The 18,545-nt window shown below is 48.3% G+C and overlaps 1 protein-coding gene across 4 annotated transcripts in view; it reads left to right on the forward strand.

The window, feature by feature from the left end:
* The window catches only part of HVCN1 (hydrogen voltage gated channel 1), a 33,251-nt gene that overhangs the window by 12,840 nt on the left and 1,866 nt on the right, over positions 1-18,545 (forward strand). For all 4 annotated transcript variants that reach the window (XM_027566798.1, XM_027566797.1, XM_027566796.1 and 1 more), the window contains 4 exons: positions 7,605-7,886; positions 12,185-12,289; positions 15,850-16,081; positions 18,082-18,194. In XM_027566798.1, coding sequence (XP_027422599.1) covers positions 7,605-7,886; positions 12,185-12,289; positions 15,850-16,081; positions 18,082-18,194 — 732 coding nt within the window. The remainder of the gene's footprint in view (positions 1-7,604; positions 7,887-12,184; positions 12,290-15,849; positions 16,082-18,081; positions 18,195-18,545) is intronic.

Below are 18,545 nucleotides of genomic sequence, written 5' to 3' on the forward strand. Positions count from 1 at the left end.
CAAATATCCTTTGAAAAGATGAAAGAAACTGCCTCATCGCCCTCCTAAGAAGGACGTACCCGTTTCCATGCCCACCACGTGGTGCAGAGACATGCCTTCCTTCCTCCACCTCTGTCACCCTGCTACACCAGGTGACTCTGGGCAGTAGATCTCTCCTCCCTGAACCTCAGTTTCCCCTTCTTTAGAATGGAGAGACTGCCTCTCCCTGCCCAGCCAATTTCTCAGGATTATTGTTAGCATCCAGTGAGAGCAAGAGGAGGTGGAGGTGGCTGATATGCTGCAAACAAAAAGAAATAAATTTCTTCCAAGTGGTTTTGTTGACCTCCAAAGGAGCCTGCTTCATCCCAGGAGTGTGGGACCGGTGTGTGGCCCATGAATATAAAGGGGAAGAGAGAGCGCTTGATCTGTGGCACCCTTGAGCTGATTCAAGCACACCCGCTCTGTCTTAGCTTCCTGGGGTTGCCATAACAAATGACCACAAACCAGATGGCTTAAAACAACAAATTTATTCTCTCAGTCGTCAAGGTCAGAGTTCTAAAATCAGGGGGTTGGCCAGCTCAGTGAAGTAGCTCAGTTGTGTCCGACTCTTTGCGATCCCATGCACTAGTCTACCAAGCTTCTCTGTCCATGGGATTTTCCAGGCAAGAGTACTGGAGTGGGTTGCCATTTCCTTCTCCAGGGGATCTTCCTGACCCAGGGATTGAACCCAGGTCTCCTGCATTGCAGGCAGACGCTTTACCCTCTGAGCCACCAGGGAAAGGCCCTACAGAGAGAGGGTCGGCTCCATTTCTCCTAGCTTCTGGTGTGTGCGTGCTAAGTTGCTTCAGTTGTGTCCGACTCTGCAACCCTATGGACTGTAGCCCTTCAGCCGCCTCTGTCCGTGGGATTCTCCAGGCAAGAATACTGGAGTGGGTTGCCGTGCCCTCCTCCAGGGGATCTTCCTGACCCAGGGATTGAACCCGAGTCTCTTAGTCTCCTGCATTGGCAGGTGGGCTCTTTACCACTAGCGCCACCTGGGAAGCCTAGCTTCTGGTGGTTTCTGGCATTCCTTGGTTTGTAGATGCATCACTCCAGTCTCTGCCTCCATCCTCCCATGGCCTCCTCCTCTGAGTGTCCCCTCCTTTTCTTTTCTTTTTTTTAATATTTATTTATTTGGCTGTGCCGAGTCTTAGTTGTAGCATGTCAGCTCTTTAGCTGCAGCATATGGGGTCCAGTTCCCCAACCAGGGATCAGACGTGGGCCCGCTACACTGGGAGTGCAGAGTCTTAGCCACTGGACCACCAAGGAAGTCCCCCCTCTTCTTATAAGGACACCGGTCACTGGATTTAAGGTCCGTCCTAAATCCAGCATGGTTTTATGTCAAGATTTTTTTTTCTTTTTTTTTACTGCACCGTGTTCTTTGTGGGATCTTAGTTCCCTGACCAGGGATTGAAGCCCAGGCACTTGGCCATGAGAGCCGGGAGTCCTAACCACTGGGACCTCCAGGGAATTCCCAGCAAGATCTTGACATCTGCCAAGGCTTGTATTCCAAGCAAGGTGACATTCTGAGGTTTCAGGTAGACATGGATTTGGGACAGCCACGTTTCAACCCACTGCACCCTCCTAGCTGGCAGATCTCTGGTCACAGCCTGCCTGGCCTTTTCTCAGCCATGTCTTGTAACATGGGGGCCTCCAGGTCGTACAGCCCAGCCCAAGGGCAGGTCGTGGCTCTGCCGTTTTCTGAGTGTGTGACTTTGGACATACCACCTTTTTCACCCAGACCCAAAATGATGACTTTGACCTCAGAGAGTTGTTAGGAATTAAAATGAAATAGTGCATTTAAGGAACTTACCAGCGTGCCGTTATAACAAATTATAAACAATCAGCAATAATAGATGTTGCTGCTATTGTGTCTTGTTTGGGGGTGGCAGTGTTGATTAATGGGGCTTCCCAGGTGGCGTTATTGGTAAAAAAACTCATTTGCCAGTGCAGGAGACATAAGAGACATGGGTTGGATTCCTGGATCAGGAGCATCCCCTGGAGGTGGTCATGGCAACCCACTCCAGTATTCTTGCCTGGAGAATCCCATGGACAGAGGAAGCTGGCAGGCTACAGTCCATAGGGTCACAAAGAGTCAGACGACAGCTGAAATGACTTAGCATGCATGCACACACGTGTTTATTAATAAGCAAATTAAGTCCCCAAAAGTAGGCTCTGAGAGGGAATGGGGAAATGGGGACTTAGCAGACATTCGGCCCTGGGAATCAGCAGTCAGATGAATTTCTTAAAAAGTACCTATTTCAGTGATTGCTGGATGACCATGAAATAGGGACTTTCCCCCTCCTACAGATGACAGCTTCAGAGTCTGAAAAACAGACATTCACAAGAAAACTTTCTTCTGCATCAATTGTAGATCTGTTTGTTTGTTTGTTTGTTTGTTTTTCCCCCTCTCTCCCAGGTAGTAATTTTTCTGGTATAATACCTGTCATGTCTAAAGGAGAAGTAGGCAATTACCTTTGATGGGTAGCTCCTGCGGTTTTGTTGTTAAATCGTTTATTAAATACTGAGCCCCTCCCTGTGACTGAGGGAGGAACAACATCTGCCCTCCCGGGGTTCACAGACTAGTGCTGGAGTCAGACAACCTTGAGATGTCAGTGTTCGTTAGTGGCTTGATGGGCAAGTAGAGGAAGGACCCTGACCCAACATGTGGCAGTTAAGGAAGTCCTCCCAAGGGAGGTAAAATTGATTCTGTAAAACCTGAAGAAGAACTGGGGTGAGGCAGATGGTGGGTATTCCAGGTGGGGGGGGGGGCGCGGGTCGTGTGACATTCTGGAAGCAAGAGAGAGTGGTTTATTCCAGAACCACAGTGTGTTTAGTGTAACTGGAGTGTGGTGGAGGCTGGGGAAGGAACCAAGAGAGCTTTGACCTTGTCCTGAAGGCAGCAGTTGGCAGGGGGTGAGGGTGGAGGGACTGAAAGCAATGGGAAGGAGGGGAGGGAGATAGGCAAGGGCAGGGACGCAGCCAGCCCAGCACCGGAGCAAGGTGACCTGGCCACCACTGGGTGGAGAAAGGGTCAGAGGTAAGAGGCCAAGTCAGGAGGTTGGTGCAAGTGTCCCAAAAAGAGGTTGAGAGTGGTAGGAGAGAGACGAAGAGAAGGTGCAGGAGGAATGGTGTTCAGGAGGTTAGATTGACAGGCCTGATGGAGAGAAGCCAAGAGTGATCTTTCATTCTGGACTTGAGCGGCAGGGCGGATGTGACTCTGTGACCTAGGCCAGTGTGGAAGCAGAAGCAGATTTGGGAGGGAAGAAAAAAAATTAGTTCAGTTTGGATCACAGCAGACTAATGACCTGACAGGAAATCAGACGGCAGACTGGAGACTGATTGGCACCTGAGCAGCCTTGAGAACACAGATGTGCAGAGACCACCAAAGAGGGGAGTCGCCCTGTGCCAGGGCAAGCTCAGGGTCAGGGACTTGAGAACTTGCGGTGGCGTGGGGGTAGGGACACGGTACAGGAAGAGCAGCCAGAGATGGGAGGAAAATCAAGAGGAGGCAAGACTGTTAAACAGAAAGTCCACACTGTGAGAGGAGACAGCCCAGTCCAGGTGGGAACCACAGTTGTGGGCTTTGATACTGAAAAGTGACCCCAGAGAGAGCGGGGCCAGAATACACTGGGACGGCAAGGGTTAATGCAGGAGCAGTGGGGACAGTTCAGGGCCAGGGACTCCACTGGTCTAGATTCTCCAGATTGCACATGATAGAAGCAACTAAATCTAGCTTCAGCCAGAAAAGGAATCTTTCAGTCCATGTGACTAAACACATGGGGCTGCAGAGGCAGACAGTTTGGGCCCAGTAACCAGTGAACCGAGATATCCACAGGTGATGAAGAAGTCGGAGGAGTGGAGGTGGAGAGTGTTTGTTATTGAGGACTAATAATACCAGCGGGTGCTTACAGAGGGTCTGCTCCTGGCCAGGACTAAGGCTGGTGGTCCCCACAACTCGCTGAGTCAGTCCTTCCACCTGTCTGGGCAAGGTTGGGGGTGGGCGGGTGCCGAGAGCTGAGAGTCCAGGGTGGGTGGTGAAGTTGCCGAGGCTCACAATGTTTTCATGATCTTTGTCTTTTCTGGAACTTTGCTGTTTCTGGCATGACGGATTTTTGACTTAAAACTAGAGTTGTTTTCTGCTCTGCTGGGTGCCATATTTTCATTCCAAATTACTGAAAGTTGCTTCTTTACTGGATGCAAAGTTTCAAAAAAAGTTTTCTGTATAAAATATGAATGTGGTTTTTGTAGCACACCCTGAGGTTCCCACCATGCTGAGAATTAGTGCAAGAGGTTTCTATCTGCCAGATGAAGTGTTTTGGTGGAGGGCATCATGGCCACTAACCACCCAGAAAGATTCAGGTTGGCTGTGGGCCTGGTCCTTGGGCAACCTTGAGAACCCAGCAATTGGAGGCCCCAGGGCCCTCCACCAACAGGCACTTGATGGGCTTCTGCTCTAGGTCACGTGGTACTCTGGGGACTCAGAATCTTGGACCTGTATGTTTGTATTTTTCCATTAAATTTGGAGATTTTTTCCAGGTGTTATTTCTCCAAATATTTTCCCTCTCTTCTCTTTTTGGTACTCCAGGTACATGTATATTAGGAACTTAATGTCCCTGAAGCTCTGTTCTTTTTTTTAGCCCTAGCTTTTTTTCTCTTCTTGCTTCCACTGGATAGTTTCATTTTTTTATCTTTAAGTTCCCTGATCTTTTCTTCTGCAGCATCTAATCAGCTGTTAAGCCCATCCAGTGATTTTTCATTTATGTGTTTTTCAATTCTAGAGTATCCATTTGGATTTTTTATAGTTTCCATTTTTCTTTTGAGATTCTCCATTTGTTCCCTCATTAAGTTCATGTTTTCCTTGAAATCCTTGAACATATTTATAATTAACTATTTTCAAACCTTTATTGGCCAATTTCATCATCTCCATCCCTTTTGAACTAATAAGCTGATGTTTTATTGGTTTATGACCACATTTTCCTGCTTATTTATCTGTCTGGTAATTTTTTATTATATGTTGGACATTATGAATGTTATGTTGTTGAGAGTATTTTGCTGTCTTCTTCAACAGAGTACTGAGTTTTGTTCCAAGAGGCAGTTAATTTACTTAGAAGCATGATCTTTTTAAAAGCCTTATTTTTAAGCTTGGTTGGGACAGGTCTAAGGTAGCCCTGACTGGAGGGCTAGATTAGGTCTATATATAAGGCGTGACTTTTCTAGAATTTCTACTAAACACTCAAGAGTATTCAACAAGATCTCTCTGCTCTCGTTGTTTGGAACTCACAGATCTCCCAACCCAGACCTGTGTAACTCTCTGGTACTTGTTCAGCTCACAGTTCCCTGAGAGTTTCTTTATGCTTTGTTTTTTCCTGAAAGTTATATTTTGCCCTGTTTCATGGAGTCTTGCTCTGCACATGTGAAGTTTAGGACTCGGCCTAAGTCCAATATTTGGAGTGTTTTCTCTCTGCACTGCTTCCTTTTCTCTGGTACCTTGCCATGCAAATTCCTGAGGAAGTAAAGTTCAATAATCCTGAACTATAATCTTTGTCTCCACAGTCCAAAACGTACCTCCAGGCAGAAGGCTAGAGTGATTGTGGGGCTCATCTTACTTGTTTCTCTTCTTTCAAGGATCACAGTAAATGTCATACGTTTTACCCAGTTGTAGAGTTATATTTTATCTAGTCTTATGGCAGGTACTCCAACTGGTATAGTTACTCTTACGGCAGTTGCTCTAACTGGTATGGTTGTTTATACCAGTTACTGTGTCATTGGTCAGAAGCAGAAATCTCTTTCTTTCGTATGTTTATGCTCACATTTTCACACATTCCAAAAATAATACCTGGTAGTATTTGGTAGCCATTGAGGTAGCAGGAAACTCAGAAAGTGGGATTTGAGAAGCCAGTGAAGGATGTTTTTGAAGAAAGGGAGTGATCTTTCTGTGTTCAGTACTGCTGAGGGGGTACACATGGATGTCATCAGTGATACACAGAGACGTGGTTCATTCATTTTAACTGCTGTATAAAATTCCATCACGTGAATAGAGAAAATTCACTTCTCTATCTCCTACCGTTTAGGTGAACATTTGCAGTGCACGTTCTTGAACATGTCACTGATTTGAGTACATGTGGGCGAGTCTCTCTTTGAAACCTATCTAGGGGTGGGATTACGAGATCATTAACTAGTGTAATTTCAATTTGACAAAACAGTACCAGATTGCTTGGAAAAATAGTGGTGCCAGTGCCGTTCCTACCTTCAGGGTTCAAGAGACCCCCACTGCCTCACACATTCACTGCTTGCTATTGTAGATTTTAAAATTCTTGCCAATCTGAGGAATGAAAAGGTGTGTGATTGTTACTTCAATTCACCTTTTCCTAAATATTAGTAAAGTTGAGTGTCTGGGCTATCTGGGTTTCCTCTCATGTGACCTGACTGGTAATATCCATTAACTAGTTTTCCATGGAGTTGTCTTTTGTGGGTAAGATTTCTTTCTATATTCTGGATACTAAAATCTTTGTCTATTAAATGCATTGCAAATATTTACTCCCAGTCTGTGACGTGTCTTACTTTGTACAGGTGTGTATGTGTGAGAGACAAACATTTTTAGGTTTGATGAATCAGGTCTATTGATTTATTTTGTGTTTTTTGTCTTATTTAAGCAGTCCTTCACAGTACTGAGGTCGTAAAGATACTTGTCTGTATTTTGTTTTTAGACTTTTAAATGCATTTATATAGATTAATACAAATGAAATTTGTTCTCTGTGTGGCGTGAGGTAGGATTTTTTTCCCCCCTTGTTGGAAAAGCCAAATGTCCTAACCTCACCAGTGTTTTCTCACTGATCTGGACTGCCATTGCCATCACATCCAGGTTCTCACAGTGAGCTGGGTCTGTTTGGGGCTCTCTTTTCCTGTTATTCTGATCATATTGCCTTTTCTCTTAGCCATACCTGGAAGTTTTCATTATTGAACTTTAGAAAAAGTCTGATGTCTGGGAGGGTAAGTTGGGTAAAGGAGTGGGAAGCTTATTTGCTTTTTCACTTTGAAGTCATCGGTCTTTTAAACAACTGTCTATAATTATTTAAAACAGCACTGGCTGAACTCAGGAAAAATCCACTTGCTGCCCAGACCTTTCTAGGACCGATCAGTGGCGAGGGTGGCTTCGCTTTTGTGTGAAACTCTGGGCACTTTTACTTCTGCCTTTGCCCTCTCCCTGGCCTACCAACTCTCACCTCTGGGTTTTTAGGTTGTGATGTCTCTGCACCTTGCTATTGGGTCTTCCGGTATTTACATGTGGGCCTGCGGTGGGTGTTTTGCGACTGGGAGGCAGTACCTCTTCTGTTGGTTACTGCCAACCAGACCACAGTGGCAGGCCCGACGGAGTCTGGGGTTTCCTGTTGCCTCACTGGCGCTGAGACCCTGGATTCCAAAAATAAATGCACGAAAAACCACTGTGACCTCACGGTCTGCGCTCGCAGGGTTCTCAAGCCGGACCGTCTTCACCCCGGGGCCCGGCCTAGCGGGGGCTCTGCTCTCCCGGAGACTGACAGACAGGCTGCCTGAGCGCTTGCTCTCTGTCCCCCTTTCTTCAGGCAGTCACCCGCAGGGCCAGGGTGGCTCCCGCCGAGAGGATGAGCAAGTTCTTGAAACACTTCACCGTCGTCGGGGACGACTACCACGCCTGGAACATCAACTACAAGAAGTGGGAAAATGAGGAGGAGGAGGAAGAAGAGCAGCCACCGCCCACTGAGGCCTCAGCCTCGGCCGAGGAGGGCAGAGCCACTGACCCCACCCCGGCCCCGGCCCCTGTGCCCAGGCCCCGCCTAGACTTCAGGACCACTTTGAGGAAGCTCTTCAGCGCCCACAGGTTTCAGGTAGGTGGGCAGAGGCCCAAAATGCCTTGGGTGGGGCAGAGCCATCAGCCCAGAGTCACAAGGTCAGGTGGGAGGGGGCCCATCTCTGTCACCAGTTCCTTCACTCCGCAGATACCTACCCAGCACGGATCGTGTGCAGGGCAGGTCCCCTGTTGTCAGGGGCAGAGTAAGTCCTAATTCAAAAGTCAATTATCACCTGATGAATCCATTAAACAAAATGTGCTCCGTCCCTACTCCGCTGCAGAAAGGAATGGAGCACTGATGCGTGCTGTAGTGTGGATGCCCCTTGACAACACGATCCTAAATGGAAGAAGTCAGACACAGAAGGCCACATGTCTCGCAATTCCATTCATGTGAAATGTCTCGAATGCATACATCCACAGAGACAACAGAGTAGAGGGAATGGAAGGGGGAATGACCGCTCAATGGATGTAGTTTCCGGTTGAGGTAACGAAAATGTTCTAGAACTAGATACCAGTGATGGTTGAACAACCTTGTGAATGTACTTAAGGCCTGTGAACTTTATGCCAACTGTAAAGGAGTGAAAATGTTAAGTTTTGCAATGTTAAATGTTAAGTTATGCAAAATTTACCCCCTACACACACAAAGGAAATGAAAGGATAAATTGAGGGGTGGGGGGAGTCTCTTCTTTTCTGAAGTGATGCTGAAAATATCTGCCTGGCATAACCAACCCGCCACCAATCTCTAGGTATGGTTATGGGGAGACCCTGAGAGGGAGACGCAGGCTTCAGAGAGTAGCAGAAGGAATAGGACTTCCTACAGGGCTCAGTGTCAGTCCCAACGTGAGTGGAGTCTGGCCAGCCCTGTCTGAACCCCATCCTGCCACCCCAGCGTGGGTGAGCAGGTATCTGGAAGCATGTTCTGAGACCCAGCACAAAGCGGGAGGCTCCTTGCCAGCCCAGTCTGTCAATTCCCAGAATGGAACTCTTTGGGGGCCCCTGCTGCAGGTTACCCCCCTTCAACCATGATAACCCAGCTCCTCCCTGGAGCTGATGTCCCTTCTGAAAGTAGAGTAGAGCAGTCCTTGCCTCTCCCATCACTGACTTTGTTCCAGAGTAAAAGAGAAGGAATTATTTTGGTCTTTTTTTTTTCCTACTCTCGTGTGACTTACAGAAACAAAGCAGGCAACCCAGCACTCCTGGCAGCTCAGCACTTTCCTCTGTAGATCTGACAGAAGAGGAAATGTGGTATTATGTTGTTGGGGTTGAAATCCCAAACCCTCAATTTCAAGAGCAGAAGGAAGGAGCCAGCTTCCTCCCAGCTGCAAGGGGAGGTCCCCCCTCTCCTGACTGGGCCCCCCAGGCCACGTGGCTCTGGGGAAAAGCATAGGAGAGGTGTTTATTCATTCACTCAACAGTCACTTCTTAGCTTCTGCTATGCACCAGGATCACGGCAGTGAGCGTGGTAGACACATCCCTGCCCTCACTTGCAGAGGATGGGTGCTCTGTAGAGAGGTGGGCATTCCAGAAATCAGACAGATGCTGGATACAAGTGGAGAGAAGCCCTCTGCAGGGAAGCAGAGCAGGGTGGCTCTGAGAGATCCTCAGGGTGGGGGAGACCCGATTGAGGATGTGAGGCAGAGCAGGTGATACTTCACCTGACACCACGAGGCTGGGCAGGAGTGAGGTCTGTGGATGGAAAGGGAGGAGCTTCCCAGGCAGAGGGGCCCTGTTTGCAAAGGGCCTGAGGGAGGAAAGAGGCTTCAGCTTTGCAGGAATTGAGAAGGGTCCATCGGGCTTGTATGTATCCAGTAGTGGGAACGGAGGCCCTGGAAGTCCACCCACCGGCAGTGGGCAGCCATCAGAGTCCAAGTGTGCGGTGGGGAGGCAGCGACATGAGCAGTTTGGAGAGGGGCCCAAGTGGAAGCAGAGAGGCTACCTCGGGGTAGGGAGTAAGGATTCAAGGGTTTGATCTGTGCAGATAGAATCCACATAAAAGAGATTCTGGAATGCCCTCTCTCTCCACCTGTTCCCATGGTTTGAGGTGACCAAGGTGACATGATATATAGTTGACTGTTGTCACTTCTCACAGGATGGCACAACCAACCAAAGGAGAGAACTTGGGGTGAGTCAGGCCTCCGTGGTAGCCACAGACAGGCAGGGGAGCATGGCCAGGAAGGCTGGGAGGAGCCTCACTTTTATCACCTGCTGACCGTGGCCAGGCCGTCTGCTGAGCACACCTCACACTTTATCTCACTCGATGCTGCCATTGTCAGTCAGGGTGGAAAAAGCAGCGAAGTCCCATCTCCCCCGGAAGGATGCTGAAGCTTGTTAGAGTTAACGCCAAGGCACGGCAGAGCTGAGAGCTGTGCCCAAGGTCCAGGCTAACGGGAGCTGGCTCAGGACTGGCCGCCCCACAGCCCGCTACACCCTGCACCCCTGGGTGCTGCTGCTAGGGGTGGCTGACTTCCAGTGAGGATTTGCAATTAACCCAGTTCCCTGAATTCTCAGCGTTTTCCCTTGTGACGTGGCTCCCCTCAGAACTCGTCCTGCCTTGTGAACTGGTGGATTTGGAGCCTTAGGGGTCCGTTCATAGAGGCCGGGGTTGGGACCCAGGCACTGGGGTTTCGTGACCTTGGGTCTGTCTCTCAATCACTTTTTAAAACTGAGGTGAAATTAATTAATTAAATCATTTTATGATCAAATGAATCATTGTAAAGTGGATAATTCAGTGGCATTTATCTAGTACATTCACGATGTTGTGCAGCCATCACCACTGTCTAGTTCCAGAACACTTCCATCACCCGCAAAGAGACCCAGTACCCATTAAACGTAACCCCCAGACCCCGACAAACCTTAATCTACTTTTCGCCTCTACCGGACATGTCATGTAAATGAAATCCTACAACGTATGTGATCTTTTGTGTTCAGCTTCTCTCACTTAGCATAATGTTTTCTGGGTCCATCCACACTGTAGCGTACGTCAGTGCTCCATTCCTTTTTACAGCTGAATATCCAGTGTGTTTTTAATATCTCCATCCCTTGCTTCTAGACTAAATGAGCTCTTACATCCCTTTAGCTCCAACATGAAACCAAGGAGGGAGGGAGCGAGGAAAGAAGGAAAGATGCCATCTGAGGCTTGAGTCTTCATTAAGCTACTGAATTCGGATTTGTGTGAATATTTCATTACAGAGCACTTTGCCATACAATTTTCAATAATAAACCACGTTATCAAATACTTTAGTGACATAATTGTTACAGGTTGAAATGGTCACAAAGTTTAATAGTCCATTCTTTATAGGCCTGAACTGGTTCAATTGCGACCTGAAACTGCAGAAACTGCCAAAATAACGGCAGACTAATTCTCAGAGGTCAAGGTCTGTCTGCCTGACAGTGTAAGAGGCAAGGCCCCCGGGGAAGTAAGTTGACAGTCCAGTATGTTCAAGGGAAGAAAGAGGTCACGCAAGGGTCAAGGGAAAAAAGAGGAACCCCCCCTTGGGGTTCCTCCTGTTGCTGCCATTTCCATCACTCCCACCTCATCCCTGTGGTCACCCCAGATGCCATCACCTCCACCCCACCTTCACTGTCCGATTCACCATCATCACTGCCTCCGTCGCCATGACCACCCCCACCGCCATCGGTGAGACCACCCACTCACTTCACCCTGGTCTCCCCCCAGCTCCCCGCTCCAGCAGGTCACAAATCCCACGAGATTGTCTTTCCCTCAGCAGCTCCTCTGTTTCCCAGGACACCCAGAACTCCCTGCCCCCTCCCCCCGCAGTGAGCACATGGGGTTGGGGTGGGCACCTCAGGTCTCCAGTCTGAAGCTGTTTGATGGGCACAGTGGATGTCACCCTAACCCAGCTGCCTGGAGGAGGCGTCCCTAGAGATCCTCCTGCAACTTGGCTGTCAGAGGCTGGATGTTTTATTTATTGAGCCTCTGTTCTGGGTGTACCCTGGCAAGAGCAATTCCCAGAACTAGAAACACAAAAGCTTTAAAAAACATTACTACTTATTTTTTGCCATCTAGGCATTAGCAGTTTGGTTCAAGAGATGCTGAGAAGCAGTGAACTTCCAAGTTAAGAGAAAGACCAGTGGTGACCAAGGGTCAGTCAGTGAGCTGCACGGAGGCTTTAGGAGGACAGGCACGGCCCTGGACTGGAAGGAGGGGCTCCAGTGAGAGGAGCCGGCCCCCAGCAGGCCTCCTGAGAGGGCGCTGGAGCTGCTGTGGGCAACTGGTCTCCCATCCTTGACACCCAGGTGTTAACAGCCCTTAGAGATGGAAGGAAGGTCCCTGTTCAGGTCTCATGGTTTCTTGCTTCTTCCGTCGGTCCACAGGTTATCATCATCTGCCTGGTCGTCCTGGATGCCCTCCTGGTGCTCGCAGAGCTCGTTTTGGACCTGAAGATCATCGAGCCCGACAAGAATAACTATGCCCCCAAGGTAGTGTGTCCACAGCCCTTTAACATGGTTCACTCTTGTTACCTGCACTGAGGGTGGGCAGAGGCGGGCAGCACCCGCAGAGAATCAACCAGGGCTTCTCTGAGAGTAGTTTGATGGGGTGCTTTCAGTCAAAGAATAGAGCACATGTTTTCTTTCTTGGTTGTAGATATGAGTTCCCTACAAGCAGGATACCTCAGGTCATTTGATGGCTTGCAGGCTTGCATCTTGAGCTGTCCAAGACACTGAGCTGGAGTCTGTCACTGATTCTCAAACCAAGAGAAGGATTCCTTCCCGTTCCCCAGAGGACGGGCTGTTTGTCCTCCTGTCAACATGCTGACGTGGTCCCTGTGCTGGAGCCACTGGGGGGACACGCCCACCATTCATTCCCTGATTCACAGTTACTGCCTGGCCCATCCCAGACAGTCATCCAGAGGGCAGTGGGTGCATTCTGTGACCCTATCACCAGTAACTGGGAGGAGGCCAGGGGCTAAAAAACATCTCCCCACACCCTTTGAAAAAAAATTCAGTGGACTGTGCATAAGTGTCTTTTCAACCAGCAAAAGGACAGGAAGAAAACATTAAACCGCCTTCCTACTCGTGGCCCCTTTGACCAAGGCAGTCGTTAATGTTCTCTTCTGTGACACTTGAGTCCTCCCATAGATGGATAATCTTTTCTCTCCCTCTACTGTTTAATAGCATCAGTAACTTACCACCTATGCTCAATGTCTTGTGCCTTTTTTCTTTACTTTTTATTATGAAAAATGGCAAACATACATTTTTCTGTATTTGCTTTCTTTATATACATACCCACAAACATGCCCATATATTTTTGACCATTTTAAAGTCAGACATCGTGACACTTCATCCCTGAGTACTTCAACAATGCCTAAGAATGAGGTTTTTCTCCTATAGAACCATAATAGCATTATTACACCTAAAAAAGTTATAATTCCATAATATCTAATAACCAGTTTTCATTCAAATTTCCTCGTTCATAGTGCTTTTTTTTGCAAACTAGATTTCTGACATTATATTTGAGCTCTTTTAAAGTTAAAGTCGCTCAGTTGTGTCCAACTTTTTGTGCCCAAGGACAATACAGTCCATGGAATTCTCCAGGCCAGAATACTGGAGTGGGTAGCCTTTCCCTTCTCCAGGGGATCTTCCCAACCCAGGGATCAAACCCAGGTCCCCTGCATTGCAGGTGGATTCTTTACCATCTGAACCACCCTGTTCCTTTATTCTGTTTCCCGTACAACACAGGTTAGGTCAAGAGGCTTAAAAAGCAAGAGTTCCTCAAGGGTGGGCTATTTTTATTTTTAAATCTCATGGCACCTTGGGCCAGGGACCCACTATTAGTCTGCTGGATCACCTGATTCAGGTTGTAAATGCTGAGCTGTTGCACTGTCCAGGGGCACTTTTCCCTTTGCAGTTGTATATAATCCACATGGTGACACTTCAACATCATACAAACTTCTTCCCCAGTTAGCATCCACTGATGATCATTGTGTGAGTCTGTGAACACACTGGCTTGCAAACCAGTGATTTCTAATCATACCTTTCCTTCTACATCGACTAGTCAGTATCCTTTTATCAGTTCAGTTCAGTTGCTCAGTGTTGTCTGACTCTGCAACCCCATGGACTGCAGCACGCCAGGCTTCCCTGTCCATCACCAACTCCCAGAGTTTACTCAAACTCTGTCCATTGAGTCAGTGATGCCATCCAACCATCTCATCCTCTGTGTCCCCTTCTCCTCCTGCCTTCAACCTTTCCCAGCATCAGGGCCTTTTCAAATGAGTTTCAGCTTCAGCATCAGTCCTTCCAGTGAACACTCAGGACTGATCTCCTTTAGGGTGGACTGGTTGGATCTCCTTGCAGTCCAAGAGACTCTCAAGAGTCTTCTCCAACACCACAGTTCAAAAGCATCAATTCTTTGGCACTCAGCTTTCTTTATAGTCCAACTCTCACATCCATACATGACTACTGGAAAAACCATAGCTTTGACTAGATAGACCTTTGTTGGCAAAGTAATGTCTCTGCTTTTTAATATATTGTCTATGTTGGTCATAGCTTTTCTTCCAAGGAGCAAGCGTCTTTTAATTTCATGGCCGCAGTCACCATCTGCAGTGATTTTGGAGCCCCCCAAAATAAGGTCTGCCACTATTTCCATTGTTTCCCCATCTATTTGCCACGCAGTGATGGGATCAGATGCCATGATCTTAGTTTTCTGAGTGTTGAGCTTTAAGCCAACTTTTTCACTCTCCTCTTTCACTTTCATCAAGAGGCTCTTTAGTTCTTCGCTTTCTGCCATAAGGGTGGTGTCATCTGCATATCTGAGGTTATTGATATTTCTCCTAGCAATCTTGATTCCAGCTTGTGCTTCATCCAGCCTGGCATTTCTCATGATGTACTCTGCATATAAGTTAAATAAGCAGGGTGACAAAACACAGCCTTGACGTACTCCTTTCCCGATTTGGAACCAGTCTGTTGTTCCATGTCAGGTTCTAACTGTTGCTTCTTGACCTGAATACAGATTTCTCAGGAGGCAGGTCAGGTGGTCTTGTATTCCCACCTCTTCAAGAATTTTCCACAGTTTGTTGTGATCCACACAGTCAAAGGCTTTAGCATAGTCAATAAAGCAGATGTTTTTCTGGAACTCTCATGCTTTTTTGATGATCCAGTGGATGTTGGCAATTTGATCTCGGGTTCCTCTGTCTTTTCTAAATCCAGCTTGAACATCTGGAAATTCACGGTCCGTGTTCTGTTGAAGCCTGGCTTGGAGAATTTGAGCATTACTTTACTAGCGTGTGAGATGAGTGCAATTATGCAGTAGTTTGAGCATTCTTTGGCATTGCCTTTCTTAGTGTGTATCACAAAAACACAGTCATTCTTTTCAGTGTTCAGTTTCAAATGGTCCCAGATTTGGTCACTGTGAGCCTCTTTGGGCCAGGATGATGTCTCAGCTCTCTTCATACTTTCCCTGCCCCAGAATGGAAATGGTTACTTTAGTGAAGACTAGTATTTATGAATCTAGATCTGGGAACTCTCTTCATTTATCACCCACCTTGGTGATCATTTCTAGTAAATACTTATGGGTCAGCCTTGGTCTTTTGAACAACTATGAAGTACTCCACAGGGAGGTACTGTAATGCTTTTAAAAGGACCCTGGTCTAATGAACATTTCTGTTGTTCTACAAATAATGAAGAAAATCGTCTGCTCTGCAAATGGTGCTGCAGTAAATATCCTTACTGTCTTTGTGCACATGTGAACTTAGCTGTATGATAAATGCCTAGCAGTGGAGCTGCTGGGCCAAAGGGGATGGTGGATGTTTTCAGTTCTGCCATTGCCCCATTGCCCTTCAGGGAGCAGTGTCTGTGCTGTTCCCAGCTACAGTCGGAGCCCAAAACCAGTGCCTGGTGCTGGCAGGAATGCGGGATTGGTGAAGGGAATGGATTCCCTCTGGTGACTGGGCAGGTTCATTCAAAGCTGGCTCATCTGTGTGAACCAGCTCAGCCCGTGATCAGCCTGCGTCTACTCTCATGTGTCTCCTTGTCCCCTTCAGGTGTTCCACTACATGAGCCTTGCCATCCTAACCTTTTTTATGATGGAGATTTTCTTTAAAATATTTGTCTTCCGCTTGGAGTTCTTTCACCACAAGTTTGAAATCCTGGACACCATCGTGGTGGTCATTTCCTTCATCCTCGACCTCGTCCTCCTGTTCCGGGAGCATCAATTCGAGGCTCTAGGACTGCTGATCCTGCTCCGGCTGTGGCGGGTGGCCCGGATCATCAATGGTATGTCCCCTGCGCTCCTGAGCCAGGAAGCTGGGGGTGGGAGGTGGGGGGTAGGACAGTGGGTAGAGCCTGGAAGGGGCGCAGAGCCCCCGGTCCTTCTCCTGGCAGCCAAGAGAAACATGAAATGGTCTGCTTTGGTGTCCCACTGCCGCCTCTGTGGTTACAGACTGACACCAGCACACGTGCTCTGAGAGGAAGGGCCCTTCTCCTTTCGGCTCTATTTTCATGATTAAAGATGTTAATTAAAAAGGGTGATAGACCAGTCCCTGATCTGTTGCCGAAGTACTTTTGTTTCTCGCGAGGTGTTTCCTGAAGAGTGTTTTATCAAACCCCATCCCACCCTGGGAGGGGAACCATCAGGGAGGGGAGCAAGGAAGCTGAGAAACACGGTACATTAGATTCTGCCAGCTTGGAGAAAATCACAACACGAGTGAGCACGATGAAGGCTCTGAGAACCGTAGCTGTTTTCCAAGTTGACACTTTGGGAGGAAGTAACACCCATCAGCCTGCTGTAGACTCTGGCTCTGGAGAACACGCTGGGGGAAACACCGCTTTCCCGGATTTTAGGCACAGGTCCTGTTCCTCACACACTCCCTGCTGGTGTGGGGAGCCTCTGTTTCAGAGCAGCTGTTTGTATTGTGATTTTATGTGGACTCAGTGACCGGTCAGTGGTTCAGCCGTCAGTGAACACCTGTCCGTGGACCTGCCGTGTCAGAATCACCCTCAGCGCTCTAAGTGGCGAGTCTGGTGCAGAGGAGCCCAGGCGGGGTGTCTGTTCGAGAAGCACTCCCAGGTGATCGGTGTCCAGCAGGTTGGGAATCTGTGGCCTAGGGCCCAAGCTGATGGGCTATGGGTGGTTGTCAGGAGACCAAGTGAGCAACAGTGAGGCCTGCTAGAGGCGGGCCCGTCCCCTGCCAGGCGCAGTGAGTCCCAAGGCTCCTTCTGTGTTGGGTGCCACCCGGCAGGGTAAGGGCCTGTGCAGCGGCTCTGTCGGGCACGTGGGCTTTGGAACCTGCTGGTTCAGACCTAGTGATTTAGAGTAAAGCCTATTAAGAACATTTATTTGGGTTCTGTCAAAGGAAATAAGCTTTTCAGATAATGTGGAAGATGTTAATGCCAGCTGATTTTTTTCGGACAGAAACATACTGTGTTCAAAGGTTATGTGAGGTACCTAGACTGTGACAGACTATAAATGACTCATGAACCAGCTACTACCCAGTACTCTTCACATCACACTATTGTGAGAAGTATTCATTTTGTCTAAAAAAAATGGCTGCAAGGCGTAGGAGCACTTGCTACTGCCCATTATTACACTGCTGTCAGATTTCAGCGTGACAGAACATAGGCTAAACCAGACTCGGTGGGACAGCCAGGAACACTGTGAACCAGGAATGGCTGCTTCCAGACCTAGTGGGCACCACACACATGGGTGACGGTCCAGACTCGGTCACTCACACTTGGAAGGGGGCAGAATAGCCCCACTGCAGCACAGGCTTTGAGGCCTCATCCCCACTGTGGTGTGGGCATTGGGGAGCTCTGTCCCCGCTGTGGTGTGGGCATCGGGGAGCCCTGCCCCAAACAGGGTTCAGGTTAGTGCCTGACAATTAAACTGGCCACAGCCCTGGAGGCAGAAAGTGGGGAGAGTGACAGCCCCAAGCTTGAGCATTTCCAGACTTGTACTTAGTGCCTCCTGAGCAAGTGCTGCTAAGTAGCAGAAATGTTATGAACAAGGTCCCTTAAGGAGCTTAACCCTCATCTGGTCAGTGATTATTTTTAAGGATTTCTCACACCAGGCAAGCCGCAGAAGTATGTCTCAGCTAGGTACTGAGTAGCTCAGAAATGAAAAACCTGACCCTCCTAGTTATGATGCCTTTAAGCTATGATTGTTTTACTTGTCACTGCTCTTCCCAACTGTATACATTTATAAGGAATGCAGGGTTTTTTCCCAAGTGGTTAAATCAGAAACTGGTATCATGGAGACCCTCACCATTATTTTTCAGGGATAATTATCTCAGTTAAGACACGTTCAGAACGGCAACTGTTAAGGTTAAAACAGATAAACATACAACTGGCCACCAAGATCCAGCACCTTGAATTCAGCTGCTCTGAGAAGGTAAGAAGGCGCTTGGGAAAACACCCCGTTTACAGATTGTTCCCTCCCAGCCAGGCCTCTGCTCTCGTGGGGCCGTTAGCCCAGAGCCCCACTCCCCTGGGACAGGCCTTCCTTGTCCTTCCAGATTCAGCCCAGGCACTGCTCCGCCCTGCAGCTCCGCCAGGAACCCCCTCTTCCAGTGTCTCCTCTCCGCTGTCACTGCTGGGCCCAGACTGAGTGATTTCCATTAGAAGCGTGGTTTTCATTCAGCTCTGGGGCCCAGTATGTGCCTGGGGCTCACTGCATGACTGCCACGTGCCTGGGGAGGCTCAGAAGGTAAATTCGGTTATTTGTCTGCTTTTGTAATAACAG

The sequence above is a fragment of the Bos indicus x Bos taurus genome, chromosome 17 (assembly GCF_003369695.1).
Source record: "Bos indicus x Bos taurus breed Angus x Brahman F1 hybrid chromosome 17, Bos_hybrid_MaternalHap_v2.0, whole genome shotgun sequence".
NCBI classification, from domain to species: domain Eukaryota; kingdom Metazoa; phylum Chordata; class Mammalia; order Artiodactyla; family Bovidae; genus Bos; species Bos indicus x Bos taurus.